Below are 20,370 nucleotides of genomic sequence, written 5' to 3'. Positions count from 1 at the left end.
AAGGCACGCTCGTGACTGCAAACACCTTGACCCAGGCACACTGCCTGATGCCCTCAAAGCCCCGTAGAGGTGCGGAAGCGGTACAAGCAGCAGGGAGAAAACCGACTCTGGTCACACATTCCAGCACTTTCTTAGCAGAAACAGCATTCCCAAAGCCGTGAGGCTTTTCTTCCCAATTTACTTTATTCCGAATGGCTCCTGCCCGCCCAGCCCCGCACAACGGAGTAGCCGTGGGGCGAGTGTCGCGGTGAGGAATGCCCAGCGCTCTCAGTCTTTTCATTCGGCTTTCACAACTCACAGGGATGGATGGGGGAGGGTGAAGAACGGAACCAAAAAGCCGACATGCGTTATTTAGGACAGACTTGCTTATGGATCCTGAAGGTGCTATAAAACTGATGGATTACAGGCTCAGGGATTTGAGCTGGGATTTGAGCTGTCTGGCTTCCACTGTACTTCCATTGTGTCCGCTCCCCCTCTTTTCATTGCGTTGTGTTGGGAATGTTGCGCCGGAGCAGAAGTGAAGTGAAGCAGGTCCCAACCGGAGCCCACAGCTGCCTTTTGTTCCTGCTGTGGAAACAGCTGCCGGGGGTGAGGGGGGTGTAAATATAATCGCTCTTCTGTGGCCAGTCAGCTGCATATCGTAAGCACCTTTCCTGGATGCAGGGGAGCCGGAGGCGGCTCCTGTGGTGATGTAAACGCTAATTGGGCCCACAGCATGTTATTTTGTGCTCCATTTGACATGCTAAGCACTGGTTGTTCTGTCCCCTGAGCATAAAGTTGACTGAAGGGATAGTCTGCATTGCTTTTATTTCCATGAGACTCACGTTTCATTCACATGCAGGAGGGGTCTTTGCATTGGTTCCCCCAGGAGGAATGGTTTCTTGGCTTTTTTGATGTGTTTCTCATCTTTTGTGCAATAAAACTTGACTCCGGTGCCATTCAGCTCAGGTTTGGAGTGCCCTTGTCCTTTTTTACAAATAAGCAAGTTTTGGGTGGGTGATGGGGGTTGTTTCTGCAAAAAAAAAAACCCTCACCTGGAGTCAGTTTTGCATTATTCTGTCTGAGATTACCGATTTAAAGGCAGATTTGATGGAAGAACATCTAACAAGTCATAGAAGTCACGGAAACAAAAATTTAACGGCTTATCATCACAGATTGTCATGGGCAGGGCACCATCTGAGTGTGCTTGGAGCAGGACTAGGAGTTGTTCTCGGAAAAGAGAAACACAGGAGTATGTAAATACTGAAGACAGCTGAGTATCAGCGTCAAGAAAGTGGTCGGGGCACAGTTGCCTGAGGTTTAGATACTGATTTTAGTACGTGTCCTTGGTCACAACAGTTAACTTATTTGAACTTCTCTTTCCCCCCTATAAAGTCAACTCGCTACCCTTTTAAAGTCCTGTAAACCCCACCTTGGAAGGGTTGTAAGCAGTCAGAGACTGGATAACCTGATTCAGCAAATAACCTTTGCCGCTGTTTTGGGAGTATGTGTTCTGCTGTTTGATGGAGTCAGTCTGTATCAGAACATTCAATTAAAGATCACAGTAGGTCAGTCTTCCGAGTGTTTATTGGTCTGGCGCAGGAGAGCACAGAACATGCCAGCTGCACGTGTGGGCACTGTAGGGGATGGGTCAAAGTGAGATCCATTACTGATCAGAGGTGCGAGGGGTGGTGTTGGGTATCTGCTCAGAATAAAAGAAAGAAATGAATAAACATAAGAAACTGAGGCAGAAACAATGACCAGTTGCTCCCTGTGTATGTTTCCATGCTGAATGCCTTGAGTTATACTTCATTTACTCTGCATTTTTGTACCCCAGGTTCAGGTTCAGCGGTCGTATTCTTGGCCTTGCGCTCATTCATCAGTACCTTCTTGACGCTTTCTTCACGCGGCCGTTCTACAAGGCACTACTAAGGCTGTAAGTATAAGCGTGCTGCCAGGCAGACACCGTGCAGCAGCAGTGATCCTGCAGTGAGTTCTGCAGACACAGACACTCGGGGAGTTGCTTCGAGCCCTCTGACCTTCGAGTCCTTTCTGCTGTTGGTTGGCTGGTCTGTGATAGAAAACAAACGTGATTTAATTCGTCTTTCTCCAAGAACTTGCTCTTCATAAATGCTGACTGTGTTGATAAAAATGCATAATAAGTATGTATTTAGGAACACACCTTTGAAAGTACTGACCCATAATTCCGGAGTTTACTACCGATGAAAAGTTATCAAAGCAATTGAAATGATACGTGGAAGACTGCAAAGCATCTTTGATGGAACAAAACAAAGCAATAATAAAGAACAGAGGGGGGTCATATTAAGAAAAACACATAATTTCTCACGCCTTACTGGTGGAGCAGGTTTTCATTCTAAACACAGCTCACATTACCTAGGAATTTTAATGTAGAAATAAACAGTGAATGTTTTGTGTCGACCTTCTACTGTCATTTACACTAGTGAGCAGAAACTACCAGTCATACATTACTTTCAACATCAGGTTTATAAGGTTAACTTTAATTGACAATCTGTCCCTCTTTAATTAATGGACTGCAATAAGACAAGGTGCATAAAATTTGTAGCAATAAGAAAAGCCGTAAGTAGTGAATCAAGACTACAACTGAATGACAAAGAGCAGAATAAAACTTAGCCAAAGGGGTATATCATTTAGGATGATTCTAAATCAGCAAAGATGTTGGTTTAAACAGTCCTTTGAGTCCTTTAACTGTGTTTAATTTTTTTTTTTTTGGACAATGGGTATTGCTGGGGTCCCAGCACTCATATCTGTATTGTCTCTGAGCTAGTCTGGGAATAGCCTGAAACCCGGCATGCTCCCTGCATCCTTGCTGCCCCTTTCGGGGACTTGAAATCGGACTGCTCCTAACCTCCACCTGCCCTGTCACCAAACAAGGGCGACTCCTTATTAGCCGAAATTTAGGCTGCCTGCTCTCACCGAGGTCAGCCGTGTGCGCGCACCTCCGAGGTGATAGATGCGTGGAAGCAGCCAGGCACAACGTGGCGAGGCCCATCGGGAATGAAGGGAAGCGTGTGCTCTGAAGTGCAGGGCATCCCAAAGATTCACATAAAACCCAGCCCCAGGGGTGCTTTCCGACAGCAAATACTGCAGGCAGCCAACAGCCCTGGCCGCCAGCCCAGCCATGCACGGCAGGCAGTTGCAGAACTGCTTTAAGAGGGTCTGTGTAACAGGCTTTGATGTTAACAAAACCAACCAAACACCAGCTTTGTGTTGGATCTTCGGCGTAAATTTGTTCACGTTCTTAGTAGTAAGGCAGCCTGCCAGTAGCCAAAGGGTCATCTATTCAGCTACATCTTTTTCTTGCCTCGCAATCAGGCCGTGTGATTTAAGCGACTTGGAGTACCTGGATGAAGAGTTCCATCAGAGCCTGCAGTGGATGAAGGATAACAACATCACAGACATCCTGGATCTCACCTTCACAGTGAACGAGGAGGTGTTTGGACAGGTGAGCGCAGCTATGCAGAACATCTGAAAAGCAAATGCGCGGCTGACAGAGTGAGCGTGATGAACATCTTTCTGTCAGAACAGATCCTTTGGCCTTTCAATAACATTTTCTTCTCCTACCTTCTGTTTCTGTCAAGCCACCTGTTCCCATGCAGGTGTTTGCTCTTAGAGTGTATAATATGAAATACCAGCCTCCCTACAGGCCTGTTGAGCCACAGACTGGTGAGCGTGAGGAATTCTCTCAAGCGGAGCGCAGCCCTTCTCTCCAGTTCTCACAGATGTGGCATTCGGCGAATGCAAGCAATGTAACTTAAAGTGGATGTGACTGAAAGGATGGGGGGAAAGAAAAACATTTGGCAGGTGGTGTAAGACCTGGCAACTCTCAGCATTATTTTGTCTGATACCTCCCTGTTAGATTCAGTCTCTCTTACCTTGTACCTACTTAACTTGGTATTACATCCATTTATTTCACTTTCTATCACTCAGCTCTAGCTTGGTCAAACAATTCTCTTTAACCCAGCTGATCTGGTTAACTATAGCCTCAGGTAGGGTGCAAGCCTGGCTTAAGTGCAGACTGAACACCAGAACACGTGTCTCCTGTGGGATTCTTTGGCTTGCTCTGAAGCCTTGGTACTCCCTGTGCTAGATTATAACTGTCTCTGGAAAGCCTTGAAGGGGACCCAAAGCAATATTCAGACCAAGATTAAGGACCTCCAAGGAGATAACCAAGCTCACCAAGCACTGCGGAAGCTCAAGGGGTGGAAGTTAACTTGTGTAAGAAGCAGACACACGGGAGAAGGGATCAGGTGGAATATACCAAGTGTGGCTCTTAGCCCTTGAAAATAAAGTTGACAGGAAGAGTTGGCACGGAGCTAGGTTAGCTCTGCGAGCTAGGGGAGAGTTAGGCTAGTTTCTGAGGGGCCTTGAGAGTTAGAAGGGCTGCTCCACTATAAGCCTGAAAGTAACAGAAGGCAAGCAAAGCTTCAGGGGATGTTTTCAAAACTGATTTTAGTCTGCTTATAGTACAAGGTCATGAAGGACAAGCAGAGTCAAGGGTGGATGAAATGAAAAGGATGGGGCAGATGAATTGGAGTAAGAAGCCTCTGTAGGAAAGATAACACCGTTTTCCCACAGACTTAAATGCAGGGTTTTTTTCACAGGCTTTGAGCTGAGAGATTGCATGACATTCAGTTGACAGTGCAGTGGTTTCCTTGGAAGGTATGGCTAGATAAGACTAATACACAAAGACAGACAGAAATGTACAGACATATTCACAAAGACAGATGAAACGACTTTGTATTTACATTGGAAGACTACAAGGGTGAATAAGAATCTCATCCTGAATTGCCCTGATGCATCTGAAGGTAACATTTGGCACATTAATTACTTGTTATGCACTCCCCAAAGGAAAGAGCTAGACAATTACATAGGAGTTTGTTGCGGAAGATAAGAGATGGCTCCAAAGAGAATAGAAAAAAATCACAATCTGTTGTAGATACTGATAGGAAAGCAAACGAACACTAAAAGCCAAGTTTTTATGCCAGTTCACAAATTGTCTAGTACTGTATTTCCTATGTACTAGACACTAACCTTGCTCGATCCAGCGATGGGGGAAAAAAAGGGTTCTCACTGTGACTTACGACTGTCAGGATCCAGAAGTCCCAAGTGAAAGTGAGATTTTCCCCCTCCTGGAATTTCCTATGTGCCGACAGCAAAATAACGAAGAAATCGCAATCACGTTTTGTGCTCACAGATGGATCCCAGTTGAAAGTTCTTGCATGCCAAGAGTATCTCACCACTTAAACGCCATCTGATTGTTGCTCTGCTGGATAAAGGTGCAAGTGTAGATCACAGTGGGAGCCCTGCTAATATTTGGGAAGCTGGATTTCAAGGGTTGGGTAAGGGAAACAAGAAATAGTGCCTCTTTGAGAGGCTGTGTGATAGATGGGTCTACCATGGTAGATGGGTCTTTTGTACTGCTTCCACAATGATTTTATTATGGACTGGTCACTACTACTTTCATTTTTTCTTTCTTGTCTCATCTCCAATGTGTATTTATCTTTTAAACCTTTCAGGCCAAATCATCTTTCTTGGTGCCTTTTTTTATTAGAACTTACCACTGAGGAGCTATAGCCTTCTTGCCTGCTGGTGTGCAGAGCACTGCTGTAGTAGCAAAGATGTGCTGTCAAACCAAGCATCACACATTTGCATTGCTGGGGACCGGATGCCAGTTTGAGAATTCCGCTTATGAGACTGAGAGGTGTCAGCTGCTTGTGACCCTAAGTGCTTTCTCATGCTTTTATCCAGTAGGAAGTGTTCTTCTAGGCCTCTCTCTGAGAGCTGTGTCTCTGTATGTGGATAGGGCCTGTTTTCAAGCCCTGCTGATTGCTCCAGTTAGGTAAAAGGAATGGACTAGACGGGTTGAAATGTCTCCTTGCTTCTCTGAAATCTGAATCTGAGTTCTAGCTCACAGCTGTGGTTAATGCCTCTACGAACAAGAGAGAATCATAGAATCACAGAATGGTTTGGGTTGGAAGGGACCTTAAAGACCATCCAGTTCCAACCCCCCTGCCATGGGCAGGGACACCTTCCACTAGACCAGGTTGCTCCAAGCCTCATCCTTGAACACTTCCAGGGATGGGGCATCCACAGCTTCTCTGGGCAACCTGTCCCAGTGCCTCCCCACCCTCTCCGGGAAGAACTTCTTCCTGATGTCAAATCTACATCTCCCCTCTTTCAATTTAAACCCATTTAAACCCAAACTCTGGCAGCTGGACCAGAGTCTTACCCTCTGGAGAGTGCAACATTGCTTGATTAATGGCAATGCAGTGATTTACATTGGGGAATTTAACCTGAACCAGCTAAGAATTCCTAACTCCACACTCATGCTGTGTGCTGTCTGTTGGGCTACTAAATGTATAATGATATAGATAATATGTAAATAATACAAGTAATGAATATATATTCATGCAGCTCATTTACTGTCTGTGCTAGACATCATGTTTATAGCAGCAGAAAACTGAAGAGGAGAGCAAAATACTCTTCTTTTTAAATCCACTAGATTAAATGTGAGAATAATTCCAAGATAAATATTATTTTCTGTCACATGTGAGAAGGAGTATGTGCTTGCTGGGTAAAATATAGATTGATTCCTTAAATCCCTTCTCAATCTTAAGCCTTAGTAACCCAAGCCAACTAAATTAACCATTAAAATGCAATGAAATGCACTTGTTGCCTAAGAGACAAGTAGATATCCCTTCCAGTTGGCAAGCAGTCTGCCTATCCCGATACTGTGATTTCCTCTCCCTCCTGTTGTTTCCCAGGCCATTGCTTGGATAACCTACAGCAGGTAGCAAGCTGGTATGGTTGTGACCCTCTCTGCCGTGACCGGTGAGGGGGTTAGGGGAGGAGAAGGATGAAGAGATGGGCCCAGGTGGCACATCGTATGTGGTTTACGGATGGCACTCTCTGACTCATCCTTTGCCAGTGCAGTTTGGAGTAAAGGAAAGGTCAGTCCGCCTTCAGCTGGGGATGAGGCTAGGGCTAGGGCTGAGGGGGTGTCCCTCATTATCCTTGTTTCTACTTCAGGTGCACAGGAGGCCAGAACTAGACATATGGTCGTTATATTTTTCACTGATATTTTCAGAGTGCAACTTAAATTTGAAACACAGTGTGATCCGTACGTTGGTACACCACTATCTGTCTTCGTTGTGTAGGTGACAGAGAGAGAGTTGAAATCTGGAGGGGCAAATACAGCAGTGACGGAAAAGAACAAAAAGGAGTACATCGAGAGAATGGTGAAGTGGCGAGTGGAACGAGGAGTGGTTCAGCAAACAGAGGCCTTGGTCCGTGGCTTCTACGAAGTAAGTAACAAAACGACACTCCCACGGTGAATTCCCAGTCATGGGAATGGAATGAGCCCATAGGTAAGCCGTGCTTCCTCAGTAGCCTAGGAAATAGCCAAACGGACACTGATGGCAAGGAATTGGAGTGCCTGGATCTGTAGAGACAGGGACCTTGGATATGGTGTGTTTTACCTTGAGGGAGAAAGGTAAGAAATGTGAATTCTGAATATGATAAAGCATAGTGATCCAGAGTTGAGAAAGATGCCACTTTCCATTCATGTGGTAAGAGAAATAGGCGTTTGCAAATTTTGGTTTACCCTGCTGTGATACAGAAGAAGATTGTGAAGAACTGTACACTTCAGTGCGGAGCTGGTGTGACACACTGTATGTTTAGGGACCCGCTGGAGTAAAGCTGGTCCTAGGATGCAGTCAGCTATTGTCTCGCTGGTATTCATGGATGTCTCTCCATTGTTGTCCCTGGATTTTGCTGATTTATCTTTGCTGAAGACCTGGGTCTGAGAACATCCTTCTGGCAGAGCTGCTACAAGGTCTGCCTAAGGCTGGATGAAAACCTGTGGCTTTGCTGACCAACCCGTGTAGTCACCTATTCTTCCCCCCTTACTGATCATATTCAAACATGTATCCCGCCCTGGCAGCTGTATAATGTAAGTAGAAGGTGAGGGCTGCCTCGCAGAGGGAAACAGGCCGAAAGCATGGCTACCCTGGACAATGGAACAGCAGGCAATGGACACGCACAACAGTGTTGACGGCTCCAAGCAGTCGTGCACTAACATTTTCTGAGCGCGGTAACCAGAAAGGGTGGCTTTGTAGCAGAATAGGCTGGGTCAGCCCTTTCCTGTAGCCAGGGGCTGGCTGAGTGACTCCGTACAGTTTGCTAAAGCACGCATACGGCTCGCTATCTTTTTCTCTCTGGATACTGCAGGCTGCTAAAGCTTTTGGTTTCACATAGCGAAGAAAGTGAACCTCAGCCGCATCTCCCATGGATGATGCCCTGAGGGCACTCCTACATGATTGTAATCAAATTCAGATGCAAAACAAATATGAAATAAGTTGTCCATATTACAATTCCAGTCTTTGACTATGAAAATCACTTGTCAGAATGAAAGTAACAACAAAGATTGTCCTGAACAGATTATGTCCTGTCACCTGTATTGTTTCATTCTGCTCGAATCTCACTTCATCATCGTTTGCAGCTCACAATATCAGCAGAATCTCTGAAGAAGAGCACCGATCTATCAGCAGAGGAGTGGAAGTTAGCTTTCAGCACGCAGCCTTCATCAGAATAAAGAGCTGGCCATCAGAGCCAGAGGTTTACGAGATGTTGCATCTGCTTTATTTCCGGGCTGAAACTGTGCTTACAAGTGTTTTGTGTTCCAGGTTGTGGACTCCCGGCTTGTCTCTGTTTTTGATGCCAGAGAGCTGGAGCTGGTTATAGCTGGCACTGCAGAAATAGATCTCAACGACTGGCGTAACAACACAGAATATCGTGGAGGTAAACTGCCTGCTCATGCTTACTAATATCTCGATTGTTTTCAGTCTAAGACATGAAAGACTTGGTCCACCTTTTCCTTCTGTCTTTGCTGAGGGAAATGCCCTATTTTGTTGAAGAGCAACTCATAAAATAAAATAAGTAAGATCTCAGGTTTGGATCAACAGATTTCAGTACTGCTGAAATTGCTTCTGCTACTTCTGTCCATATTTTACCCACTCAATTCCTGCCAACTTAACAGGAGTTTTGGCTATCAAGGACTGAAAAGGATTTGCAGTATGAGATCAGATGACTGTGAATGAACTCCTGGCCTCACTGGAAGTCATCTCACAAGTCGTCTTGGCTTCAGCAGGGAGCTGAATTCAGCAGCTGAATTTTGTGGTTCCCAACTACACTTCAGCAAAACACAGATCCCCACAGCCATCTTAACCATCCCCACAGCCTAAACTATGTCAAGTTGGATGTTTTTCCCTTCTCCCCTAATGTTTGGCCTGGTTTTGCTTTAAACACTGAGCATGATTTATCCAGGCTGTCTTGGATGATGGATAAATGTGAAATCCACCAGTTCTGCACTACAAAAGGAAAGTCCCTGAGGTTCACATATCCCCCCCTGAAATACAAGGCTGAAGTGTTTGCTGTCACTGCCCAGCCTTTGTGTTACCTTGAAATATGCAGCTGGTCCCCCAGGTTACTCTCCTCCTACTTTTTTCTGTTTAGCTATTGAAACAGATCCAGCCTGGTTTTATGCTGACTTTCACTAGCACAAACCAATGCACAGCGCCCCTTGGGTGGGAAGTTTGCCAGGGAAGGGCTTGCAAACTCCTCTCCATATGTTGGACACTATTGCAATCCAAAAAAAAAAAAAAAAGGAATTTATTTGGGAACCAGAAGTTGTTAAGTCTTTAGGACTCGCACTGTGTGGCACATTGCAACTGGATTTTTACATCTCATGCAGGTAACCCCGGTTATTGCCAAGGGATTTGTGAGAGGCCAACATACTTCAAATGTGTATTTGAATTTCAGGGTTTCAAAGGAGTTAGTAACATTCTAGTACCCATAGCCAGGACAAGATGGGGGCTGGGACCTACTGCTCATCAAGAACAAGATATATCGTTAGGGTAGGATCTTTCAGTAGGAGATCTACTGCCCCATTCTAACGGGAACACACCTACCACTTAGAGGGGTGATTTTAATTTCTCTCTCTTGCCTCTTGGTTTAGGTTACCATGATGGCCACATAGTAATACGGTGGTTCTGGGCAGCAGTGGAGAGGTTTAACAATGAGCAGAGACTCCGGTTGCTGCAATTCGTCACTGGAACATCCAGCGTGCCGTACGAGGGCTTTGCAGCTCTCCGAGGGAGCAATGGGCTGCGGCGCTTCTGTATAGAGAAATGGGGGAAAATAACCTCCCTTCCAAGGTATGTCCCAGCTGGGATACACAACCAGAATTGCTGTGGGAAGGGCGAGCCTCGTACTTTCTGCTGGTGAAAGATAATGAATGCAGTAACGACATCTTAAAACGGCAAAGAAAAAATTATCAGTTGGTTCTGTAACTGAATTCGGAGAGACGTGGGTTTTTATTTGCAGGGTCGGTTTAAACTCCTTTGAATTCTGGGAAACGGTTAAGAGAAAGATTTCCATAGGTCCGAATCTAGTTTTCTTATTTTGATTCTGGAACAGATCCAGACCAGCAGGACCCTGTCAGCTGGTTCCATTCCCTTTACTTCCAAAACGCTAGTAAAAATACTTGTGATTTTACAGAGCCATGAAAGCCAGAAGCTGCCTCTGGGTTTTAGCCAGAGACCTGAGTGTAATCCCTTCATTTGCTCTGATGGTTCCACTTTTCCCTCACGAGGAAGCTTAGTGAAGGGAGTTCAGACCGATAATACCCAATCTGTGCAAAAAGCCATCACGTCAGAGAGTCGGCAGACTGCACGGTGCTTCCCCAAGGAGGGGTCATCTTCCTTTTCGGAACACAGGGACTGGTGGTCTGGCTTGCCTAAGGCCCCCAAGAGAGCCACGACACAGCCGTGACACATTCACCTTTTAGCTCTGCTCCAGCACTTTACCCGTGACCAGCTCTCATCCTTCCTCACTGACGGGAATCAATGGGGCCGGAGGCTCTGCCCATTGGGATTACAGAGCGTTCTTCATGGGGCCGCATCTCAGCACCTCTGAGATGCTTTTGCTACGTGAGCCTTTTACATAGCGTTTGCCCTCCAAAGGATGCTTCCTTCCTGCTCTTATCATGTGCTTTCAGCTGCAGTCCGGAGGAGGCTACTGTCATGGCACAGAGTAACAATTCATAGAATTCATAGAATTTATAGAATGGTTTGGGTTGGAAGGGACCTTAAAGATCATCTAGTTCCAACCCCCCTGCCATGGGCAGGGACACCTTCCATAACCCAGGTTGCTCAAAGCCACATCCAGCCTGGCCTTGAAGACATCCAGGGATGGGGCATCCACAACATCTCTGGGCAACCTGTTCCAATCTCTTCTCACAGACCTCGCAGATATATTCAATCACTTGACATCGGGTCTGGTCCAGTTTCCTGGTTACTTGCCATCCGTGTTGCTTACCCAGAAGCACACAGTAAGACATGGACTTGGGCAGACTTTCAGAGTTCTCTGGAGAGTGCAGATGCAGTCACCCTCAGTACAAACCCGCTCTGGTCCGTGCCTACGCAGCGGGGAGACACAGGAGCTGGACCAGGGCGCTGTGTCAGCAGACACCCTGAGCTGACATCTTACAGGGACTCCCTCTGAGGTCAGGAAAAGGGGGAAGTAAGTGTTTGTAAGGCACAGTTCATCTCAGCTGAAAAAGCTGACTTACTTTAAAACAGCTGGGTTGAATCATAGCTGGTACGTTCTGATTTAGGGACACCTTCCACGAGACCAGGTTGCTCAAAGCCCTATCCAGCCTGGGCCATCAAGTTCTGAAAAGGTAACTGGCCTCTTTCTGCTCTGCTTAACTCCCTTTGTGAACCTAGGCATTACTTACGACCTAGATGCAGTTGGCCCCGAGATATTCACATTAAGGGCTTTGTGTTTGCCTGCTGCTCACCCTCCCCAGAGAGGCCGCTTTTCCAGGTGAAAGTTGTTAGCACCTTTCAGCAGCCTCAGAGCTCCGCGTTGGTTTTAGCCAGGGGAAAGAGAAACAACACTTGCTCGTGGGGAATAAACACAGCTTGATCGCCGTGAGTTATTACCTGTGTTTTTAGAAAATTATGGGGTGCTGCCAAGTATACACAGTGTTAAGAAATACATAAAGCACACAGACTAAACCTGGAGGCTCCCTAAATCCTTAGGTAAGCAACTAAATGAATGTTATTTAAACCTTTTTTTTTTTTAAATGCCTGATTATGGATTGCTTGTGTTTATTTAGGTTTACTTACATATTTACTTTGACTTCGAGGCTAAAAAAAAGTCATATGTCATATCCTGTAGGCCTTTTGGCCCCTGTGATATAATATGAGTATAACTAACTTTAGCTGTTTCAAGTAAACCACAACAAATTCCCTTCTGCCTCTAACAATTCCTACAGTTTCACAGCAAGAGTAACCCGTGCTCCACCTTTTCAAAGTCCTAGGGGAAAAAAACCAACCAGCTTTCTTGTGTTTTAGCAGTCATCAGATTTAGCCGTTTATGTGCTGAGGTATGGGTTGCAACCCCTAATTACTGACCTTAGTTCTTAGGCCCTGACCCAATAAACGCAATGCCGGGGGAGGTGTTTTGGAAGCTTGCATAACGCCGACACGTTTGGCTTTCCTGACATCCAGGTAGATGGTAGGTCACTGGGGATAGGTCAGTCTGGCCTTTGGGTTTTCAGCTGCTTTACAAAGTATGAAAATAACTTTTAGCTCTGTCAGGAGAGTCCAGGACACTCTCTGTATTCCACCACTGATGCTCCAGATGGCTGAAGTAGTTAGGCGACTCTCCTTTACATCTTGTCCTTACACTGTGGCAGTGGAGGGTGCAACTGCCATTTGCTTACGGTGAGCAAAGATGTGATAATACCTAAACCAGCCATGCTTTTGCACTTGTGACAGCAATGTGGCACTCCCAGGAAAGAGGCACAGTGTAAATTTCTAAAATGCAAGACTTCTGAAAGAATAACCACTAATACATAACACCTAGAGTGTTTCTTCTAAGCAAGACCTTTTCAGGAAGGTTGAGAATCCAGTAACTTCACTCTAAACTGGTGGGCTCATTCATCGGTACCAGTTCTCCTGTATCAACAGGGTAATGGTGGTGTAGTGTGCTCCGGTAAGACAAATGCAGGTTAGGTTACACATGTGGACCAGGCACATTATTCCTACCTATATGTGCTTTGAGATGACACACGTTAGAAGGTCAAAGTACTACACAGCTCAGAGAAGCTGCTCCAATCTCAGATCTCTAGGCCATGACCCTAAAGCAGGTTCCAAAGAGACAGCCAGACTTGCGGGTCTGTCAGTGTGAAGCTACAGCGTAGTTTTTTTCCAAGCTGGGGTAGCTTGTCAAATGAAATAACATTGAATAGGTAACAGGTAACAGGCAATAGGTAACAGGTTGTCCATCAAGTTTTACTCTCCCCATCTAAGATGCAAAATTTTCCCCCAAATTAAAGGAGTTACATGGTTTATCTCTCGTAACGGATTGCCTGAGTAGGGATGGATGGAGAACTCTTCCCGCTGCAGTCTCTTCTGAAGCAGGAGGTCTCTTCACTTTTCCTGGGTCATGCAGTTATTTAACACAGAAGCAGTTTTAGCAGTTGTTCACAACAACTACGCTTTGCTCCCCGCCAGACATTAATGAACAGACAATGACTCTCCAGCTGGAATGACATAGCTCCATCTGCTACTGTGGGACCAGAACTCCTGGCCCAAAACAAACCTGTGCCAAGAACTAGCAGTGTTTTCTACTATATTGCAGGGGCAATAGTTCCCTCTTCTGAAAACCTCAGTCTGCAAAAGTGTCCAGTGCCTACAGATGCCACTGCCCCATCTTCTGTTTGTGCTCCCCGTTATTTGTGTTCGAGTGCCAATTAAGTAAGGACCTCAGCATGTATCCCAGTGATTGAAATGACCACGTTTGATGCAATGAGGTCACTTTCCCCATCCGTGCTGAGCTCCAGCTACCCTTTCATCGAAAGGGTTTTTCATTCGGCAGAGTAGTATTAGTGATTACCACCATGGTGTCTGCCATGTATGTATGATAAAGATTACCAGTGCTAGTAAACACCTCATCTTTTGTAACAGAATTCTGTCCCTCTCTATTAGATGATAAGTATTTAATCAGCCCAGAATCCCATATAGCAATTAAAAAAAGATTGTGTGTGACTACAAAGAACTTTGTTCTCATCGTTTCCTTCTTTCATAGTGGACTACGTGTGTGCTGTGCTGTCTTTTATCCTTCCTTACCTCCCATCCTTCCTCTCTTTCCTCTTTTCTCACATACAACAGAAATACCATCTACAAATCAACATTCCTCTATTAAGCAGTGGTTCCCAGACAGCATATAAGTGTTCCTTCTTACAGACAAAGGCAACAAAAATTGATACCTGCGAGTCCTGAGGTTGATCAAAGAGTGGTTTGTGGGTTCATCTAAAGAAAGCAAGATGAAAAGGAGAAATTCCCGGCTTCTGCCTGACAGGCATGGTTATGTGAGAATGCAAGCCTTATTTTGGTTGATAGGTTAAAGCTATAAATAAGATAGGAGGGGGTTCTGTGCACTCTTACTGCCTTTGGACTCTCATGGTTATGGGGATTAAAGGAAGCAACAAAGAAAAGAAGAATGTAAAAATCTCAAAAGCTTATGCTTGTGATTTTTAAAGAGAATTCTTAAAAGAAGTAGCACAGCCCTGTGAAGACTGAGCAAGATTAAAGGTTCAGACCCACCAAAACTACTTTGAGCAATAAAGACAGACTGCCAGGAAGAATGAAATTTGCAGGGGTCCGTTTACTGCTTTACTTACTGGAGGAGGAGGTCAGATGAGGGTCAGAGTTGGTTTACATGACTTTGTCTTGCTTTTTCTTCTAGAGAAGCCAGAATCCTTTCCATAAAAGCTCTTACCAATCGAATTCCTATTCCAGACCTCTCACTCCCTGAACACCCTCTCAAATGTCAGCAGGCTTACGGGGTAGGACGCTTAATCACGGGAAGACTTTCCTCATTGCTACGATGGTTTCCTGCACTGCGGATGTAATGTTTTCACCCCAATATGTGCAGCAAGTGTCCCCTGGATTATGCTAACTGCAGTCACTCTCACGGGGATCAGTCGTAGGCCATCAACACCGTTCAGGAGGAGCTGATCCCTTTGGAGGACAAGGCAGAGAGTTAGGCAGCAGTGGATGTTGCGGAAAATACCCTTGTCTCTTGATTGCCTTAGGTACTGCAGTGTCACACGGCATACGACACACCAGACGAGGGGCTGAGCAGTTTGTCTTTAGTCCAGTTTGGAAAATAAAGGTCTTGGCTTTCAGTTGCAAGAGGCAAAGGTGCTACGCACAGCACTACTGAGGAGAGCAGGAACCCTGGATGAGGAGTCCCAGTCAACCCTCTCTCTTACTTCAGGTGAGGCAGAACATGTTGTTCAGCTGCACAAGTAGCCACCATGTCTGCCCTTTGCAGTGAAGAACCAATTAAGCCCATTGCTGAGTGTGTACCAGACAATTTTGCTCATAATGATCTTGTTGTAAGATTGAGTGGGCTTCACTGGCACCATCGGATTTGCAGTAGATCCACATGAGTTTCACAGACCAGAATTTGAACTCAAGTTTTGCCCTTAGCAATATATTGTGTTTTGCACCTCAAGAAGTGTAAACCTAACCAGCAGAGGACTCCTGAAAATCAGTTTTCATTTTTGACTTGATAGCCGTTTTTTGAGTGAAAGGATTTTTTCTCTACGAATTTGTTGAACTGGCAAACACACGAGTGTTGCTTGGCAAAATGCTTCGGTGTTTCTAGACATGTTAACTTCTTCCTCCTTTCTTTGTAATAGTTTCTCCCCACCATAAATTCCTTGAGAACTTCTAAAGAAGAGTCCACTTTTGTACACATCATAATAGAAAAAGGGATGGATCTTTTTTTTCAGAGTCTGCCCAGGTCAAGAGTGACTAAAAGTCAGCAGCATTGCACGGTTGTTTCGTAACCAGTATGAAATGAGATGGATGACGATGAGTCAAGATGAATGTCTGCAAAGTAAACACCCAACTCGGTGGCTGTGGATGCATCTGCGCGGCACAGTAGGATGCATGACAGGGACGTCTGAGATGCTGTGGCCTCACACGGTTAAACGTGCCACAGTTAAGTACCGTACAGAGACATCACTTCAGGTTCAGCAGAGCGATATTAGCAGAATCCACACCTGAGCCACCAGGACTATGCTGCTTCCCGTGCTGGAGCCAGGCCGCTGAGTTCCTCAAGACCAGCATCTCTGAATGGTGCTCTCTTGCCTGTGATAAACACGTTCTGAATGGACTACAAGAATCCTGCAGTTAATTAACTCCCAGCGGTTGATACGTATTGGCAGTGGGTTGTAGAAACAACCTACGCTGCCAAAGATGGCTGAGATAGCACTAAACAGTGCAGGGCTGCTCACAGATAATACTCATGAGCTGCCATGTTTAATTTCAAGAGGTGTATTAAATAATGGCTTTATTAATGTTCCTTTTTCACTAACTCACGTATGTTCCTAGCTCATTTCCACAAATTCTGTGTTTATTGTGCGCTCTGAGAGTGACCACCTAAGAAATCTTCATACAGAAGAGGAAAAAGGATGGTAAAAGCTATCCTAATTGAAATTGTGTGCTGCAGTGAAGATTACATGCCTCTGGCTATTTCAGTTGCCTGATTGCTTTTAGTGATTCACCACTGGTGCTTGATCAAGCTCTCATCTGAATCTGCAAGTCTCAGGCCAGCCCATCTACCAGTATCATGTTTTTCTCACTTTGTGGGTGGCCTGAGAGATGACTAGCGAGATTTTCAAATAGTTTCTCCAGGGTAGCTCTTCTGCTTCAGTTTTGAAGAAATAACATTGAATTAAAGTCTGAGACAGAAAACCTAAAAGTAGAACAGCTTCACAGCTTCTAAAAATATGAAGGGCCAAGAGCTTAGCCATTGTTATCCATTGAGGCTACATTTCCTTCTGTAGGGCTTTATCAAGTCACATTATCGCAGGGAGCAAGAGGAAACAAATATTTTTAGCATCATGTAAAACTCCCAGCTGGCTGAAAAAAAATGAAACCCTTTTAATGAAAACGTCCCTGTGCTGTTTGTTGAACAAGCTCTGCGTCGTTGCAGCCGGTTGAAATGGATGAACTGTTGGAGAAGGGATGGTTTCTTTGCTCCACGTTGGTGTAGCACCTCACACAGCGAAGCGCAGTCTGCGTCTGGGGCTAATCGCTGCTACCAGAAAAGCTGCAGCAAGGCAGTGGCACACGTGGAACCTGTTCCACAGCTTCGTCTGAAGGTGCTGAAATACAGTGATCAAACTGGGGTCATCAAGTTGGCAGCTTCCTCTGCACAAAATATTTTGCTTTTGCCTTGTCTGCTACAAATAAATAACATCCAAAGGCCAGGCTTGCAGCAGATGGCCAACAGCCGACTTAGGGAAACACTGTCAGCAACCTTCCTTCTTCAGTCAGCAGATCCCTGAACGGTCTTCCACCAGTCATCACATTATGCTTGTCCACCAGGGCAAAACATACTGGCTGTTCGTGTTGGATGTGCAGCTGAGTTGTGGGGTGGTTTGGAAAAACTCAAAGCAACCAGAATTGTAGTAGTGGAGTTTTGTATCTATCAGGACCTGGACCGCAGATCCTCAGTGACCTCCAGCGCTGTTCTCCACCAAGATCCCTGCAGGGTTGTTTAATGCAGAGATAACCGAGAATGTTACAGTGATACTCAGCTTGTGTCTTCTATTTCAGCTATTCATGGGCGTATGCATTTCAGTACCTCAGATTTTGGCAGAATTTGAGGGTTTTACTTGAAGACTAAGAATTTTTTTTTGCCTCTCCTGAGTGAACTTGAATGTCTTGAGTCTCAGTAGGAACTTGTTTCCCCAGTTCTTATCTTCTCATGTTATTTAGATTAAACTTAACACGTAGCATATTTTCCTTTTGCAGGGCACACACATGTTTCAACCGTTTGGATCTTCCACCTTACCCCTCCTATTCCATGCTGTACGAAAAGCTGCTGACAGCCGTTGAAGAAACTAGCACCTTTGGACTTGAATGAGGGGTTCCAGGCACTTCTGGTGTTTTTCTGGCTGATGATGTCACCTTTCCTGTCCACCATCTTTTGATCTTGGTTTCCCATGATTTTATTTTTGGAAACGAAACAAACAAAATCGAGATTGACAAAAGCTGTGCATGAAGAACTGCCGCCCTCTAAGATCTAACCTTCATGCTTTCATCCTCTGTTTCCAATGGACTGCTAGTCTGTATGCAATAGAAAAACAACTGTCTCAAGGTTTCTGTATATCTCTACATACCTCCATTAATAACAATGAAAATACAAATGCAAGTTACACTACACTTGACCAAATGTTAATAAATGTTTACTTCCACCTACGTTGATTAAAAAATAAAAAAAAACCTCATCAAGCATTCCAAGCTTTTATATGCCCACATCTTCTAAATCAATTCACAGCCCATCATACTTCTTAACCATTGACTCCAGTAGTAGGAGCTGGTCAAATGTATCTTCATCCATCCTTGTTTTCCCTGTGTGTATTGTCCACCTCAGAGACACCTATGAGCAAAACTGAAATTTTTATATATGAACTCATGATCCACATCAGTTGCATCAGCTGGAACTGGCCCAGATACATGGTGCAGATAAGACCTTCAAAAACTAAAAAAAACAACCTGTCACGCAATGCAAAGCCTAACAGCAATTGTTATGATTGTTACTTGCCGGTACTGGAGAGAACTTGCACTTCAGAGATATTGGGAGGGGCATCTCCATTGTAATGTTTACCACACCAGAAGCACAAGGTTGTGCGCACTCAAGAAGGATGTCTTATGTAGCATAAAGGACAAGGCTCCCTTACCTTAGTATTGTATATGACAAGGAAAAGGGGAAACGAGAAGAATGTTCTACTCTTATGAATACCCTTGGGTTCTGTTTACCAGATCTTTGTTTTCTGATGTTTAAAATGCTCTTTTCCAAATGGGAAGTCTAGACAATCCCATCCCCTGTGGCAGAAGCCGTTTCTTTTCTGTCAGGCTGGGCTAATCTGTGGTTGCTGGGGGCGGTTTTTGGTTCTGTTGTGTTTCTTTTCTTGTTCAGTGCAAATCTCCATGACCTCAAGAGTGGTTGGAGAGAGTTTTCAGTCTAGGGTCTGTTAAACGAGAAGCTGCAGTGAATGAGGGTGCTTGTCAGGGATGGAGGGGATGGTAACACTCTTTGGGCTAAGGATTTGTTGCACCTCCTCTTGGAGTAAGCCCAAAGGCCCTCCAGTCACATTAGGTACCACTAAACTGAAGATCTAGCTCTTGTTACTACTGACACAACCCTCTTCAGTTTGGTGCACTCTGTATTCCAACTCTGAAGCCAGGGAATGAAAGGAAAACAGCAGTAAGCTGATGGATTTTGCCGAGGCTGTTACAGTCAACCCCACTGCTTGGATGGTTTCCTATTTATTAATCTTTGCTGCCCTTGTTTTCCAAGACTGTTCTCAGATTGAAAGTGTTTGTCTTAACTGGGAAAAGGAGATATGAAGTATCTTTACTTCTGACACTAAATATGTGAAAGGGTGCATGAAATACGAAGTGAGAGACTTGTGAAGGGTGAGTGAAGGTAAGTGAGAAGGTAACATCATAGAGTCAAGCAGCTCACATGAAATAGCACACCCCCTTGGGGGCTTGTTACTGGTAGTTTTGTGTTAGCTGTGCTTCAGAAAAGTGGAAAATCAGGAGATCGGTTCAATGTCTGACACATCTAATTCCCGTAAGTTTTCTCTCCGGAGAAAAGAATTGGACCCTGGTTTCCCACGTGTTTTTATGGTGGCTCTACAGAAACTCATCACACTTGAAAAATGGCATTCTGAGAGCTTTAGATCATTTTCCTGCTTTGATTCTTAGGTCAATAGGTATTTGAAAGGTGATGGACTCAAAACCACATTTCTAAGCAGAAATTGTAGCTTTTGTTAATGACATAGAAAATATTTGGGATATTTAAATTGCCCCGCTCATTCAATTTCTGTGACATTTCAGCCACTTTTATAGTCATTTACTGTATGGCTTTTACTGAGAATCTGTTTTATAGTACATGTTATTATTCTTGCTGAGTACTCATATTACAGCTGCATACAGAGGCTGCAGCTCCAGGCCAGCTTCTTTGTACCAGGCGCCGAAAACGATGCTTATTATTTCTACAGACGAGCTCTCGGGCATCTATCCCCCACGACCAACCCCACTGCACGGTAGAGATGGAAATGTTAACTTTTTTCTGAGAGCATCCGTCACATGAGCATGAATTTTACATCAGGGCGAGCCACGCCAGGAGAGACTGAACGACGAAACCTTCCAATTTCCGTCTCTTGGCCACCGCACCCCAAAGTCTTCT

The 20,370-nt window shown here is 44.9% G+C and overlaps 1 protein-coding gene across 1 annotated transcript; it reads left to right on the top strand.

Annotated features, from left to right (window-relative positions):
- The first annotated feature begins 342 nt into the window (after positions 1 to 342).
- Positions 343 to 18,407, top strand: LOC104506063 (E3 ubiquitin-protein ligase HECW1-like). Its single transcript, XM_010146877.1, has 7 exons — positions 343 to 381; positions 1,782 to 1,915; positions 3,334 to 3,463; positions 7,179 to 7,325; positions 8,706 to 8,820; positions 10,037 to 10,235; positions 17,925 to 18,407. Exons 1-7 carry the CDS (start codon positions 343 to 345, stop codon positions 18,034 to 18,036), a joined length of 876 nt encoding a protein of 291 aa, XP_010145179.1. The 3' UTR covers positions 18,037 to 18,407.
- The last annotated feature ends 1,963 nt before the right edge of the window (positions 18,408 to 20,370 follow it).

Source organism: Eurypyga helias, unplaced genomic scaffold (assembly GCF_000690775.1).
Source record: "Eurypyga helias isolate BGI_N326 unplaced genomic scaffold, ASM69077v1 scaffold70, whole genome shotgun sequence".
Classification (NCBI taxonomy): Eukaryota; Metazoa; Chordata; class Aves; order Eurypygiformes; family Eurypygidae; genus Eurypyga; species Eurypyga helias.
The sequence above is the reverse complement of the archived record's forward strand: the minus strand, read 5'-3'. Positions and strand labels throughout refer to the sequence as shown.